General features: G+C 31.4%; 2 protein-coding genes across 2 annotated transcripts in view; one reads left to right on the forward strand and one right to left on the reverse strand.

Moving 5' to 3' along the window:
* Nucleotides 1–357: 357 nt before the first annotated feature.
* LOC107437323 (zinc finger MYM-type protein 1-like) lies at nucleotides 358–2,043 on the forward strand. Its single transcript, XM_071183839.1, has one exon. The coding sequence runs from the start codon at nucleotides 358–360 to the stop codon at nucleotides 2,041–2,043; it is 1,686 nt and encodes a 561-aa protein (XP_071039940.1).
* Nucleotides 2,044–3,461: 1,418 nt separating this feature from the next.
* LOC107437324 (activating signal cointegrator 1 complex subunit obelus) overlaps nucleotides 3,462–16,358 on the reverse strand; it is a gene marked incomplete in the record, with an annotated part of 111,235 nt that continues 98,338 nt past the window's right edge. The window contains 5 exon segments of the mRNA XM_043052617.2: nucleotides 3,462–3,680; nucleotides 6,609–6,832; nucleotides 10,178–10,289; nucleotides 11,328–11,466; nucleotides 14,825–14,976. Coding sequence (XP_042908551.1) covers nucleotides 3,504–3,680; nucleotides 6,609–6,832; nucleotides 10,178–10,289; nucleotides 11,328–11,466; nucleotides 14,825–14,976 — 804 coding nt within the window.

The following is a 16,358-nucleotide window of genomic DNA, read 5'->3' on the forward strand; positions in this document are numbered from 1 at the left end:
TTATCTGGATGGGTGGCTTGTAGGCCTTAAAATTGAAATTTTTTAACAGCTCAAAGACTTAATGTTAGTAGATCTAAAAGCAGGATTTCGATTGAATTTAAAGAGCACTTTCTTGAAGAGTGTGCCTCTATAAAGTCAGTTTGGTGTGAGGATTGTAAGGAGTTCTGTTTACCATCCACAGAGCAATCCAATCGAGAGCTTCCATCGTTCTATAAAACGGATTTTGAAAGTTTTATGTATTGAAGCTGCTCCTCATTGGAAAATTTAGACACCTCTAGCTCTTTTTGCATTAAGAACTGTAACGCATTAACAGTAATATCTTAATTAATTTAATAAAAATTATTTTTTATTTAGACCATGTCAACGCCAGGTAAAAAACTAAGCGGTTCCCAGAATCGGAAAAGAAAACTACTGCAAGAAAAAGAAGCTCTGAAATCTAGAGTAATAATGGAGTCATACTTAGGAAAAAAGTCGCAAAAAGAAAATCCAGAAGACAAAAAGGATGCAGATGTAAAATCAGATTCAGAGTCAGAACCAGATTCAAGTTGTACACCTACTGCTGCTAAACTTTTATGTACTAATAACACAACTCAACAAATAGAAGACTCTGAAGAAAGTGGCCCAAGTACATCAGAAATGATAGATCCATGTTCACATTTAATAAAAAGCACAGAAAATACACTTGCTGTAATTCCAGACGTTCTTGAGTTCAACGATGTTGCCTATTTAAAATTTAGCAACAATCTTCCAATAATATCGAACCAACTTCGAAAAGAAATGATTATTCGTGGATCTTGCACATTTCAAAACGAAGCCAGTTTAAATGCAGCAACAGCATCAACCAATCGTCTAATGCCAAAATCTTGGTTTTCTCGACGTGTAGGTAATGAAGAGGAAGGAATTGAAGTTAACCGATCTTGGTTATTATATTCACCAAAAAATAATGCAGCGTACTGCTTTTGTTGCTTACTGTTTATTACATCAGATTCCGCTACGCAATCATCTTTCGTAACATCTGCTGGTTTTAATAAATGGAAGAAAAAAGATAAATTGATTAGTCATGAAAGAAGTCCAAATCACCGAAAATCACTTACGGCTTGGAAAGAAACAGAACGAAGATTGATAAGTAGAGCCGGAATTGATGCATCATTAGAAGCGAACATTCAGTCCGAAAAAGAGCGGTGGCGAAATATATTGCAAAGAATATTAGCTTGCATGAGGTATTTAATTATACAAAATCTTCCTCTACGTGGCCATGTTGAAAAACTAGCACTTCAAGATGGTACAAATGTAGGAAACCTATTATCTTTATTTAGATTTGCAGCTCAGTTTGATCCGCTACTAGCAAATCATCTTAAACATGCCACAGGAACTCCAAAAACTGTCTCATATTTGTCACCACAGATTCAAAATGAATTCATTCATCTTCTGGCATCTACAATTCGAAATCAACTAATAAACGATATCAAAAGAAATAAATATTATGGACTTTTGTTTGATTTAACTCCTGATATCTCTCATCGAGAACAAATGTCCCAAGTCGCTAGGTATGTAGATGCTGATTTTATCAATAAAAAAGTTTCCATCAAAGAATCTTTTTTGAGTTTTATTGAAATACATGCTAAAGATGCAGCCTCGATCGAAAATACAATTTTAGAGAAATTAAATTACGATGAAATTTCATTAACAAACTGCAGATCACAATGTTACGATAATGCTGCCGTGATGGCAGGTCACACATCTGAAACGCGATGGAGCGCCAGAATACAAGCGGTTATCGTTATCATCTATGGGCTAGAGAATATAAAAGAACTAATAGAAAAATTAGCAGAGCACACTACCACTACAAGTGACAACAGAAGTGAAGCTACAATTCTGTTGCAAAATATACTAACCTTTAGTTTTATAACTTTAGTTCATTTCTGGTATGAAATCTTAAGAAGGATTGATCGTGTGCAGCTCAGATTACAAGATCCTAGAATGAATTTTAGAGAAGTGTTCCATGATCTTGAATCATTAGCGACTGAACTAGCCGAAATTTGAGACAAGCTCTGTAAAGAGGCAATAGAAAAAGCAGAGTCTCTTTGTGAAAAATGGGATATGGATACAACAATACGTGCCTGGAGAATTGGCTATGGTGGTCTTTCCGCAGAAAGTGAAATTTCTCGCGTTATGAAAAGCACTCTTGATCGTCTCCAACAAGAAATGTGTACACGATTAAGTGACCTTAATTTCAAATTTGGATTTCTACTAGACGTTGAAAATTTATTAAACAAGGATAATGTTGATAACGACCTTGGGAATTTTTTTTTAAAAATTTGGGTGAATTTTATGATACAGATTTCAATGGAATAGAACTCGTTATCGAAATATGTGACTGCAAAATGTTACTCCGCAGTAGAAAAGAAATTGAACCTAAAACTCCATTAGAATTTCTTACTTTTGTAATCTCGTATGGAGAAGATGTTTTTCCAAACCTGAGAGTGGCACTTCAAATACTCCTGACTATCTCAGTATCAATTGCTAGCTGCGAACGTTCATTCAGCAAATTAAAATTAATTTTGACATATCTACGATCAACGATGGGACAAGATCACCTAAGTGACCTAGCATTTTTAAGTGTGGAAAGAGAAAAATTTGAAATTATCAGCTTCGATGATATTATTGATAAATTTGCTTCATCAAAAGCAAGGAAAATTTATACATAGTAATTAGTTTTATTAATATTTTGTAATCACATTATTAAATATATGTATCTCCTTAGAGATAATAAATATTTTCTTTTTTATTGATTTAAAACTGCGAGGTTTTTAAATATTTTTTTATAAATATGTAAAATAAATAATAGGTATCTTTTGAACTAATTCTAGATGATCTTTCAAAATCTAGTCTTGTTTTCTCAACTATATTTTTTGTCTCAAATTTAAAGCCTAGATTGAGCCTATGACTTTATTTTGCTTTATTTATTTATTTATTAATTTGCGAGTATATTTTACATATAATATATGGTTTTCGAATATGGGGGAGGGGGCGCTGAAAAGGTATTGTGCCCCGGGCGCGAGTTAAGCTCACTACGCCACTGATTAAATATTACCGAAAAAAAAGAGAAAAAAATTTTTTAATGTCAATTCTATTATAGATAAAATCATTTTTGCCAAATTCATTATCGAACAACACACAGATTTGAATCCGTAAGTGATTCGAATCAAATACTGATTCTATTGATTCAAATCACTTAGATGGTTCTTTTGTATATTGATTCAAATCACTTAGATGGTTCTTTTGTAAGACTCCACTGTACACTGATCGTCGTAAGCCCGAAAATGCGTCAGTTTTTCAAATGCGGTTATAAAATAAAATAATATACTCGTGGAACATTTTATTTTAAAATTAACTCACTTCAATATTTTTTTTAATGTCCAGAAATACAACATGCTGATTAAAATAAATAAACAAAAGCGTACCACAAAATATAAATATTTATTTAGTTTCTGGTAACATTCTTAAGAATCGTCGTCCTCATCTGAGCTGGAGAGTTCAGTGTTTATTTGAGCTTTGATGCTCGATTCAATGACATTAAGGCGCATATCATATTCCTGATCCAGTCCCAGGTAGCTGTCACTTATTATATACAACTTATAAGACACCACTCCAACAGAATCAGGAGTGTAGAACATCAACTAGAAAAAAAAGAAATGCTTAGAGACAGACAGATTAGGTCTACGCTTGAGAAAATTATATGAAAAAATTTTGAAGTTATTATTGTTTTTAGAATTGTTATCGGATTTATGTCACAAAAATGTTTCAAATTATCAGTTAATTAGAGACAAAACTTATTCTTTTGGGTCATCAAAGCTTTTAAATAGGGAGAATACGCGTAAATGTGACTTTTTAAAACGAGTGAATTTGAACCACGATCTTTGAACTTAAAATCGTATGAAATTGAATCGTGAATTTTGATTTTTAGGATAGCGAGTAAATGGATAGCGATATTTGATTTTTAAATACTTTGTATCAAAGTAGAATTTCTGGTCTTTAAATACCATAATAACAAACTGCGTTTTTTTAATACTTTTTATATACCCGGAAAACTAATCGCGATGTTTGTTTCATAAATCGTTTGAAAACAAGAATTACGATATAGCATTTTAAAATTGTGAAAATACGAATTGCGATGCGTGTTGTTTAAACCACGGGCATATTAGTCACGATAGGCGTTTTTTTAAAGATAAAATTCGGACGTTGTGATCCTCGAACATTACGTAGATTATACACTCTAAAGTGTGTTGTGCTGTTCGAATCGTATATCGAGAAAAATACAAGCGAATCTGAAGAATTAAAATTTGCTATAAACTATAAAAATTACACGACGAAAGGTAAATATAAATAATAAAAAAAACTCCCTCTATGGATAAAATAACGTATAGTTAAGAAATGAGGATTATAAAGCTACAATAATGAATTTAAAGATCGACAAGACATAGTATAGTCATTGTACAAAAATGACGATAATTAACGAGATATTCTGAAAACGTAATGAAAAATCTGCCAATATCTCCTAAAATAGAGAAAGCCTCAGATCGGGTTAAAATAAACAAGAAATTCGATCTTTTAGTAGTCCAAACCTTGTATCCAATTTCCTTTGAGAAATACAATCAACACCCATGAAATTGAATCCTGAATTGTTATCGAATTTAATTGTTATCTTTGTTTTTCTTTTCTGTTCTTTATTCTTCTTTTTGGTTGGTTGTTCTTCTTTTTTGTAGGGCAAGAAGAAATGAAGAACGAAATTCTAATCAACACCAATCATCGTAATTTGATGGAAGATGTATTACCATTACGTTGTTTATTCAGCAAATTATATTTATGATTCTTGAACCAACAACAATCATCAAAATTTGATGGGAGATATTGTTTTACCATTATGATGACTAACCAGTAAGTTACTTTTTTGTGTTTTCACTACAGCGCGAGAATCTCGCATATTTTTTTCTTTTCTCATATTAAAAAATGATTACCGCGAGAAATTCGCGCATTCTATAAATAAATGTCAAAATTCGCGAATATCTCACACTTTGGAAAAAGCTTCGAATTACGCCATTTAGAATAAAATCCGTTTCACTTTTCTTCCTGGATCTTTCATTATTTTCAACATCTGCCCCGTTTTCTAGCTTCTCTATTTACCAGTATTGTTCAGAATCTTTTCGAACAGAACACAACCACGGAACCCCTTTCAGAACGCATTTCTCTGTAACCACGTGTTTATCGTAGGCAAGGTTTCTTCATGTAAGACATTCACATTCTTTATGTGCTGATGTAAGATGGACAAATACCTTGTAAAGGCAAAATCTTCTATGATGATGCACCAAAAATATTCAATGCTTTTAAAAATAGAAGACGTTAAAAATGTATTATAATTAAAGAAATGATTTTTTTTCAAGAGTTTTTGTGTTTTTTTAGTTTTTAGAAATCTCACTTAACTTTTTGAAATCTCACCCTGTTTTTGAGAAAGGGTGAGAAATTCTCACCCATTTTTTTTCTATGATGAAAACATTGATTTATTATTGTTGAACCAACAACAACCATCAAACTATAAAGGAAGATGTTGCACCACTATTACGATTGTTAGGCATCATGTGTTATGTTTCCTACACTTGGACCAACAATTATCAAAATATGATGGAAGATGTTGCTATAACAGGGTTTCCACTCCAATCAGAAAAAAAAAAAATCTCTGTGTTTTCCCTGTACATATTACACACAATCACTGTTCTCTTGTATGACCTACATTGAGCTAACTATACCAGTTTTAATTGCAGGAAAAACTGGGGAGAAAAAAGGAACAGCTGAACATACTTAAATAATGCTATAGTAAATGATTAGAGCTGAACTATCATGGTAAAATATCCCACAGATTACGCTTTAAGTGGTCATCCTTTTTCAAAAGACAAAAATAAGAAGCCAAGGCACGTAGGCATATTTTTCAACAAAAAAATGAGCACTTTTTAAGCACTTGAAAAAAAAAATTTACAGTGTTTAGTGGGTCCCCATAATCAGCAAAAATTCGAGTGATTTTTTGGTTTGATTCCAGAGGGCGGAAAATGAAGTCTGAAATGGAGAATCTCTTGCAAAATGCAGCAGAGCTGCACTTGAGAGGGCACAAATCCTTCCCGCTGAATCTAGCTCAGCATGAGCAAATGCAGACCCGCAAGTATTTCATCGAACATGTAAAACGAATGAAGTTTTCATACACTACAAACAGACGGTAGGCCGAAAAATGTGAGAAAACGTCGAAATGGACAATGACTTTTTGCATAATTCGTGGCAAAAATCGACATGGTAAAGAAAAAATATCTCATTTTGGAAAAGGGAAAATCAAGCACTTTTCAAAAAACACACAATGAAAAAAGCACCTTTAAGGGCTTTTAAAAAAAGTTACGCACACTGGAAACAGAATTCACTGCATTTTCCCACACTAAAAAGAAAGAATCGAAATTCCCTGCATTTTCTTGTTACTACTTTGTGTCCCCTTTCTTTGTGTTTCCTTCCCTGTGGAGAAGCAATCCTGTATAAGGATGGCCAGTCTGTAAAGAAGCAGGCTGATTTACCTGATGTGAGGATGGTTGTCCAATGTATCCTACTCTCTTCATAGCAATAAGCTCTTTTGTTTCAATATTTCCAAGAACAAGAAACCATCCTTCTTCTTTTTGCTTTGGAAATTTAGGTGCTTTGGCTTTCCTGTCATTTCGACGCCTGCTCACACGTTTCAGAGAGATATTCAGCACATATTCTTGATCAGCATGCACCTCTATCCCATCTGGCAAAGCTCCTCCTGAAATTATGCTCATTTTTAAAGTCATAACTTGACACAAGTTTAAAGTGAAATCAATAAAACAATTATTGGAGTAATGGAAAAAAAAGAAGACAAACAAACCCCTAAGACTGTTTTATTATGTCATAATAAGAAATTCATTTAGCTTATTGCTTAAAATTAATTATATTTTTTCTAAGCGAAAGACGGCAGGGGAAATTTTTTCCCCTGCTACTTCAAGCTACTCTGAAATTTTCTCAGTTCCTATTTTGTTATATTTTATAACCATCATTAAGCAGTCGACACAATTTTTTCCCTCGTTACAACTAAATCACCTCAGACTTTCCTCTACACTTGTCACTAAAATAAGGTTTTAAAGAGGCACCAGACTCAGACAGTATCAAAAATAAATAATTTTTCTAAAATATTTATAACCGTCGTTGAACAGCCGAACCAATTTTTTGGGTTTACGATTACTAATGTTCAACTACGTAGCCTTGTAATTTTGACCCGAATTCAGAAGACAAGGAAACTCCTAAATTAAGTATTGGGAGATATTTTGGTGGAGGACTTCGTGATGGAACTAACCTGCATTTGCGTTACATGGAGAGGAAGATAACGAGGATCCCTCACGGTTATCCTGATGACAAGGGGACTCTAACGTCAGCACTGTGGTTAGTGCAAACCGGATACCGAATTTGAATCCGGTTCACCTCATTGGAAAGCAAAAACTCTATCCCCTGAGCCATCACGACTCTTTCTTAGTTATTTGAAAAAATTTTATTTAAATAAAAACTGGCCTTCTTTTAATTTTAAGTGGCAAAAAAAAAAACAAGTTATTTTAAGCCTTGTTTAAATTCTGCAACCCTACAATTATTGTTATAGGCAGGTTCCACTATACAATAAAAGACAATGTAAAAAATTAAAGAGATAAAAAAAACCCAGACAGTAAATGAAAAACACAAAAGCAAGGTGAAACTTAAGATGCTTAAGTTCATTAAACAAAATGGCTCATGGTCAATCAAATTTGGAATTCTATGGCTCAAGTAATATCGTTAATTTCATCAAACGATAACAAACAAAAAGGGTGTTAGAATGGAATTATTAGAATGAATAGAAAAAAAAGTTTTCACTGCCGGATCTGTTGGGACACAGAGAGAGACTCCAAATCTAAGATGATTGAAAAACCCACTCTTAAGGACCAAGAACTGGAAAATACTAGTGGGATGAAGTCTAAGCAGTTGAGTCATTGAGGAAGGAAGAAACTGTTCGATCATGGAAGAAAACAAAATTGAATTGTATTAAGTACAGACAAAGTTACATACTATAGTTTTGATTCAATGAACAAAAATTGAAACCGTACAAAACATACCCTATCAATCCAATCAAGAACAGATTTTTTTGATCTCCTGATTTGATTTAATCTTTTGATTGACATTTCATGTCAACTATAAAAATGTCATTTATAATGTGTAATAACTGATTTGGCAGTATAGACCAGAGTTTGTTAATTAAAACTTACTAACACTGCAATACGTTTACAATAAATTTTAAAGCTATGAAAATGAAATTTAAAAAACAAATCAAATGATTTAAATCACCAAAAATCTTGATTTTTATAAACAGGCCCCACAGTACAAATATAAGAACTAAATACAGGGTTGCCATTCAAATCTGGAAAAAAAAAATTCCCAGAGTTTTCTTAGAATGTTTTATACACAATATATTCAGACAAAACAACTACGGCGCTCTAGTGTGAGCTATATTGGTCAAACAATGCTAGTTTTAATTGCTGGAAAAATTTAAAGAAATACAGAACAGCATAATCTACTAAAAACAAACAGTTTACTATAGTAGAAATATCATCCTTAAATATTCCATAGAAGGAATATTGAGTGGTCACCACTTACTAAAAGACGAAAATAAGACAAAAATTCCCCGTATTTTCCACGTTTGTAAGGAAAAACTCAAAAATCCCTGCATTATCCTTGTTATTTTAAGCGATGTTCAAATTCCCTGTACAGGGTGCGTAGCCAAATCTTTCAACAAAAATAAGTACTTTTTTAAGAATATTATATGTGAACAAAATGGAAAATAATTTTCAAGGACTTTACATGATCATGATAAAATAACTAATTTCTGACAAAGAACTCTTTTTCTGGATTATATTAGCTACCATAATAAGATTTGAGAAATTTTTCGTCCCGATTTCAGAGGTAGGAAAATGAAGTCTGAAATCTAGAATCTCTTGCAAAATGCAGCAGAATTGCACATGAGAAGGCAAGAATAATCCACACTGAATACAGCTCAGTATATGCGGACCTACAAGCATCTCATCAAATGGGTAAAATGATTGGTGCTTTCATGTGCTACAGAACGACGGTAAGCCGATGTGCTTTGTGTTTGAATGATTTGTGAAAACCGTGAATAGAACAATATGAAAACCACACTTTTGCTTAATCCGTGACGAAAATCGTCATGGTAAAGAAAAAAATCTCATTCTTGAAAAGGGAAAATTAAGCAATTTTTAAAAACACTATGAACCCTGCGTGTAGCTAAAAACAGGAAAATATCCAGTAGATTTTACAAAATAGGATAAATTTCATTTGTAGAAAAATGTACTTTTACACAGAGAGAGGGATTTTTATGGTCATCAAAGTAAAAAAACTGCAATATTTTAAAGTTACCATTAAATGATCTTGAAATGTTATGTTTATTCATAATTTTGAACAGAAATTTAATTCATCAACTAAATTTTATAAATGAGGATTACATTTATTTAAATATTCAAGCAAGCAATAATCTGCATTAAAAATTATTTTTCAATCGGGATTTTTTAAAAAAGCTTGCCCAATTTTAGGGAATTTTCTAAAAATTGCCACTCAAATCTGGATTAAAAAAAATTCCCCCTGTTTTCCCTGTACATATTACACACAATACATTAAGAGGAAACAACAATTACTATGCTCTTGTGTGAGCTACATTGGGCTAACTATATTTATTAGTTTTAATTGCTGGAAAAACAGCTGAACATACATACATATAATGCTATAGTAAATGAAATAGTTTAGGATAGCTGAAATATCATGGTTAAATATCCCATAGATTATGCTTTGAGTGGTCACCATTTTTTAAAAGACAAAAATGAGAAAAATATTCCCTGTAATTTCCCAGTTTGCAAAGAAAAATTCAAAATTCCCTGCATTTTCCCGGTTTTCCCGTGGAGTCGTAACCCTGTTAAAGAGCTTTTAAAAAAAGAAAATAGAAAACAAGCACCTTTAAGCACTTTTCAAAAATCCTAAGCACCCTGTTTCCAGGTTTTCCCCATGGAGTGGCAACTCTGAAATAGTGAAAAACAAGACTTACGATTGTTTTGAAATTTAAGCTGTTTCGCTTCTTTGACATTTGAATCTTCCCACCAGCCGTTCACACATGCTGAAACGCTAATCACAGGTAAATCCATCAGTGTTGAATAAATCTATCAAAACAATGAACTGATCTTGAAGACACTTTATTAAAAGAAAACAAAAACATAGCTGCCAACATGGATAAAAAAAAAATCCAGCAGATTTCACACATAGGGACTTTTAGGGATTTTTTATAGTCATCAAAATAGAAAAAATACAATATTTTCCAGATATGATTTCACATTAAATGATTTTGAAATGTTATGTAATATGTTTATTCACAGGGGTCTGTCTCTAGTTTTTTTTTAAAAGGAATCTATTTTGTGAAAATTTAGACATAATTTGTGAAAATTAAAATTCATGTTAACAAGTCAACACAAAAAGATGGTAAAATAAGAAAATATTTTCAAAAATTGTAATTACAAATAAAAACCATTTATGACTGATAAATTTCTATACATAATTTTCCCATATGTTCAAAATCAATTTTGCTATTGTAAAATTTTGGGGTTAATATTGTATCCAAATTTAAAAATTTATAAAAATCATCAGTCATATAAGCTGTGTGGGAAACGAATTATTCTACTAAGACTTAATAGCAAACCACGGGTGGGTTCCATTGCAAATCGAAATGCATAATTAACACTCAAGTTTATTGTTTTTACGTCGACACAACAAAATTTTAAAAGGCAGGGGGGGGGGGGAATTGTAGAACTTGCTTTTTTAAAAGTATTTTTCGGAACTACCGTTTTTCTTTAAGTTGAATTTGTGAAGGTAATGAATGCTAAACGGTAGTAAATTTGCCCTAGACAGATCCCTGATTCATAATTTTAAATAGTAATAGGCATTTTATTCATCAAAGACAGTTATCTGAACTTTATAAATGAGTCTCGCTTCATCATGTATTAGTGACACTTATTTAAATATTCAAGCAAGAAATAATCTATACAAAAATTCTATTTCATTAGGGATTTTTTAAGGAAACTTAAACAATTTTAGGAAATTTTCTGAAATGTACAAAAAACTAGGAGAATTTTTATTAAACCAGGAGAAACTGGAAAGTTTGGCAGCTATGGAAAAACATTTAAAATGAAAGAAGACGAACAAACCTCATTGATTTGGCTTTCCTCAAATTCATCTCGCAAAACAGTTGCCAACACTTCATATTTATTAGTTACTTTGTGAATCAACAAAGGCAAACAATCAATCAACATTTTTTCTGTCTCACTCTTCTTTTCAGAGCTGAATCTAAAAACAACACATTTTATATTAAGACACTTACTTTGCTTTTATACCGAGCAGAGGTCCGATTTTTGAGCAGGTTTAAATTAAAATTCACAACTAAAATGGTTATCTTAGTTTTGTGCAAGTAAATTTTTATTTGTTTATTATTAAAAAAAAAAACTGATTTAAAGCGTTTGATTCTTTAAAATTAAATTATTGAGAAGAAAATATTTTTTAAAACATCATTTATAAACATGCTCTTTGGGTTGTGATTTTTTATAGTCTGACTTCAGTGATAATGGAGGTTTAACCCATTTTTGGCCAAAGGCGTGCAAACGCACCATTTCAATAAATATTTTTTTATTAACAATGTGACAAATATTTTTCACTTATTTTATTTTTCTGCTATTCTTAAAGGTTCGGAAGACATCTATAAAATATTAGTAATTCAATTAGAGTAAACACTTTCTGTTGATAAATTTTTAAACTACTTTAGCTTATTAACTTAAAACGGTTTTTGACAAATGAAATTTTTTGAAAATGTATAATTATTCCTTTTGAGACTTATCATATGTTTTTATGATACATTAAAGTTACAAGTCAGTAAATAAAAAAACAAAAAGAACAAAACAAATTTCATAAAAAAAAACAAGCATTCTACTAAATGGTTTGTTCATTGATTTAATGAATGGTGCTTATACGTAACATTTTATTGCTTAATTATAATTTTTCACACAAGACATTTTTGTGTGTTTTAATGAATGTAATGCAAGCATATTTCAATTAAAATAACACCACATTTAATAAAATTTATATGCTTGGCCTAATATGGGTTAACACTAGAAAGACTGAAACTTAGTATATTGCCCAGAAGCAGTCAAAATGACTGGATTGCAAAAGAATAATCAATGTGTAAAGAAATTTGTTTAAAGTTAATTTTTAATATTTTTTCATATTACTCACAGTTATATAACAAGTTATTAGCAAATATTAACAATAAAAAAATTATATGTTGCACAAAAAGTCATAAAATTCTAAGAAATTGTGTCATTATACACAACATTGTTTTTCTAATTGAAATTAGAAAGCAGTCAAAATGATTTCCATGGGAAATCTTGTGTCAAACAAAGAAATAATTTAAAAGGGATGCTTGTAAATTATTATAATTTAAAATAGGCTCAAAAATAAGAAGACTAAAAGGGGAATGAAGTTTTAGTTTTTCATTAGCTGTATGTGAAATAGTGTGCAAGTAATAAATGTATTTTTGTTTCTTTAAATACAAATGCTTCTAAAATGTATTAAATATAAAGAATAAATTTTTCTCCAAGTTTCTACAGAAAAATGTTTATTTGAATAATTTTTTTCATTATCGTATTTTGATCCCAACTAGAGTACTCTTTATGCTGGCCAGGTGGTGAGCGTCCACGTTGGTTGTGGGTTCGAATTCCGCTCATGGCATGGATGTTTCACTCTGTTCTCTATTGTGTGAATGTGGCCCAACCTATAATAGGGTATCTGTGGCAGTGTGGTGTGGGTAATGTTGCTCGCCTCTGTGACTAAGGTTCACTGGTTAACATTAAATGAGCAACATTTCCAAGGTGAAGAACAAAAGTTCAGTGCCTGCCATACATAAAAAAGTGCACTCTTTGATGGATGTCGGGCTGAAAAATTGCCTCACTGTTTTTAAAAATTTAGAATGTTCAGTTTGGAAAAAAAAAGTTTTTTAATTATTCAGTGATTAGTTAGTAAAAAATAATTTCAAATATTTCAGCTACAGTATTTTTAAATTATACTTAGAGTTATTAATACGTTTTATAAGATGATATGGATAATAAATGTAAAAATAAAATAAATTAATAATAATAATAATAAAGGATTTTTGGTAACTTTGATTTGTAGTAGAGATTATGACATTCAGATATAAAAACCAAAGTAATGAACTCTATTTTGGGAATATATTCCACATTTAGGTTGCGATAGGGAAAATTGAAAATGAGCAATGTGTTTTCCACAAAAAAATGTCCAGAAAAAAGGTTTAAAGGTTAGTAAAAAATCTTGATATGCTCATCTCATAGGGATACAGAAAATTCTCAGAGCTAATATAGGATTAGAATGCAGTTTTCTCTTATATTTTTTTTCATTTGAAATTTCCTCTAAATTATGGTGTTTTTCATTATAGTCTTCAAAATATTTTTAGAAAGTAAAATTCATGTATGATAATTTTTTCTTTGACAAACAAAACAAAAAGTCATAAGATTTTTCAAAATTTTTGAATCAACTACCTGTTAAAAATAACAGAAACTAAAATGTACCGAAATAATAATTTATAAAATTAAATTTAAAGTGCCACTCACAAGGAATTCAAACTAAATAAATTGACACGTAAAGTCATTTGTGCTACATTTAGTTTTATCGAAAATATTGTTTTTCATTAAAAAAAAATAGAAAGTTGACATGACATAAGAATTCAAAAAATATTTTAATGATGACTATTCCATTTTTTCTCATACTCAATGCCTTATTTATTCAAATACTACATTTTTTATATGCATTCAAATTTCTTTCTTAAGAGAAAAAATTTGTAGAGTAAATGTTTTTTTTTTTTTTTAAATAAAAAAGTTAGTAGCTAGTAGAAAATTTTTTCATTCTATAGCATTTACAAGAGATTATCGCAATAGGATTTAAAGTAAAAGAACACTGTTTTCATTTATGGACTATCACATTTAGGCACACTGTATATTTCAGAATTCAAGCCGAGAAATTTTGGAAAACTTTTCAAAGTGGAGGGAGGGGAAAGGGTCGGCTTACGACTGGCACCACTAACTTTGAAAATTTCAAGGAGGACATCCTCAACCAAAATGCAAAGCTAAGAGTCAGTAAATATTGCAAAATGTACATACAAAACATAAATATACTTAAGATAATACTTGAAAATGGAATGCCAAAGTATGAAAATTAAAAAAGGACATAAAAAGGAATAATTTGAAAGAAATACTATTATTTTTTTTTTAATCTTCTAATTAGAAATTCGGAAGGCTTCTTTTACAATGACACTGTACTACAAAAATGTTGGTACATTTTTACATATTTAAACATAGTATGCTTTACTTTTTTTCTGCCAGCTTATATACAAATTTTGAATTTTGGGGGAATTTACAAATGAAAATAGTACTCTTTGGCTTATACATGGATGGGGTTATATTCGGAAAAATACTGTATCCAATTATTTTTATCATCCTATAGCACTAAAATATTGCCTGAATAACACAAGTTATGGTAATCATCATACTCGAACGTTTTCGGAGTTTCAGGAAACTCCATTTAAGTGCCAGAGAAACAACAGGTATACATAAAGTGTCAAAATAAAAGTTCCAAGGAATACCTGAAGCAAGACAAGTGCTGCTTTTCAACAAAAGGGAGCGTGAGGAGAGTGTTGTCCCTATGCCAACGACCCTGCATGACCATTTGCAAGAGTAACATCGAGAGAAGAGTCGGTCCCAACCATCCTTTATCAGAGGATACATCTATCATTGCCTGAAACACGAATAACATTTTATTATTGATACTTTCAGTTATTCTTCAACATATTACACATGCTATTAGGCTTAAAAGAAGGTAATTAAAAAAAACTAGATTAATATCTTAGGATTACTAATCTAGTGGTTACTGTACTGGACTAAGGGGCCAGTGGCAGAGCCTGACTAGAGCAGGGGCAATTGCCCGGGCCCCCCACATCAAAAGGGGACCAGAATCGAATAAAAAGTTTATTTTATGTTTCTTTTTTTAATGAACCTTTCTTAAAACAAAATATCAGCACACTGTAAAATCACTCAGTTTTATGCTAGCTACTTCATTAATCTACCATATAAATACAATCTATATTCCGTAAATCCATGGCTTTCTAAGGCAGAATTCAGCAAATTCTCGTAGTTAGGATGAACAAATTGGGTCAATCAAAAGCCTGAATTGTTACATATTGCAACATATTTACAAAAATACAGGCTTCTGATTGGCTTAATTGAACCATTGTAATTGCATAAATTTAGCTGAATTCTATCCTAACGTCAGCAAGGATATGAATTTTTCGCAGCTAGGTAGCAAAGTTAACAATCAGAAATCGGCATTCAACAATATGGACACAGAATTATCAGAAAATCAATAAAATGGACAGAACATTATTTCATCCGACCATTGGAGGGATAGAGACTTTATAGCTATTTCAGGTTCTAGTCAATTTTCGTGTTAACTATAATAAGGTAAGAAAATTTAAATACCTCCATAAAGTTTGGTTCTTCATTACTGAAGTAATGAAGCACAGGGGGTCCCCAAAGAAGTTTTCGCCCCCGAACCCAATTAGGTTAAGTCGGGCCCTGGCCTGTGGTTGTAGGTTGGAATCCCACTGTAGGCATGGATGTAACTTTCTCTCTCTGTGCTCTATGTCCTTTCTTCTGTGTGAATGTATCCCTCCCTATAAACGGGCTTGTGGTTGCACGATGTGGGAGACGCTACTGCACCGCTGTGGCTTAGCCACAGGTTCTCACTGGGCAACGATAAGATAGTAGCAGTTCTGAAATTTCTGGGGCCAATGAGTAATAGACCTAAATGCTTGCCATTGAAAAAAAATATCTCAGGAAAAATATTGGATTCTTTTAGGTATTATATCAACCTCAAATTAATTTCTATTCCCAGACTTTTCCCTGTTCTGTGACCACTCAGATGATGATGAAAAAAAAAAAAAAAAAAAAAAAAAAAAAAAAAAAAAAAAAAAAAAAAAAAAATTTTTTTTTTTTTTTTTTTTTTTTTTTTTTTTTTTTTTTTTTTTTTTTCAATCGATGCTACTGACGTTTGAACTTGAGCCAAGAAATTCCAAAGTTGCGAGCTCCAAGAAATTCTAAAGTTGCGAGCTCCAAGAAATT

This window comes from Parasteatoda tepidariorum, chromosome 7 (genome assembly GCF_043381705.1).
Source record: "Parasteatoda tepidariorum isolate YZ-2023 chromosome 7, CAS_Ptep_4.0, whole genome shotgun sequence".
In the NCBI taxonomy this organism is placed as follows: domain Eukaryota; kingdom Metazoa; phylum Arthropoda; class Arachnida; order Araneae; family Theridiidae; genus Parasteatoda; species Parasteatoda tepidariorum.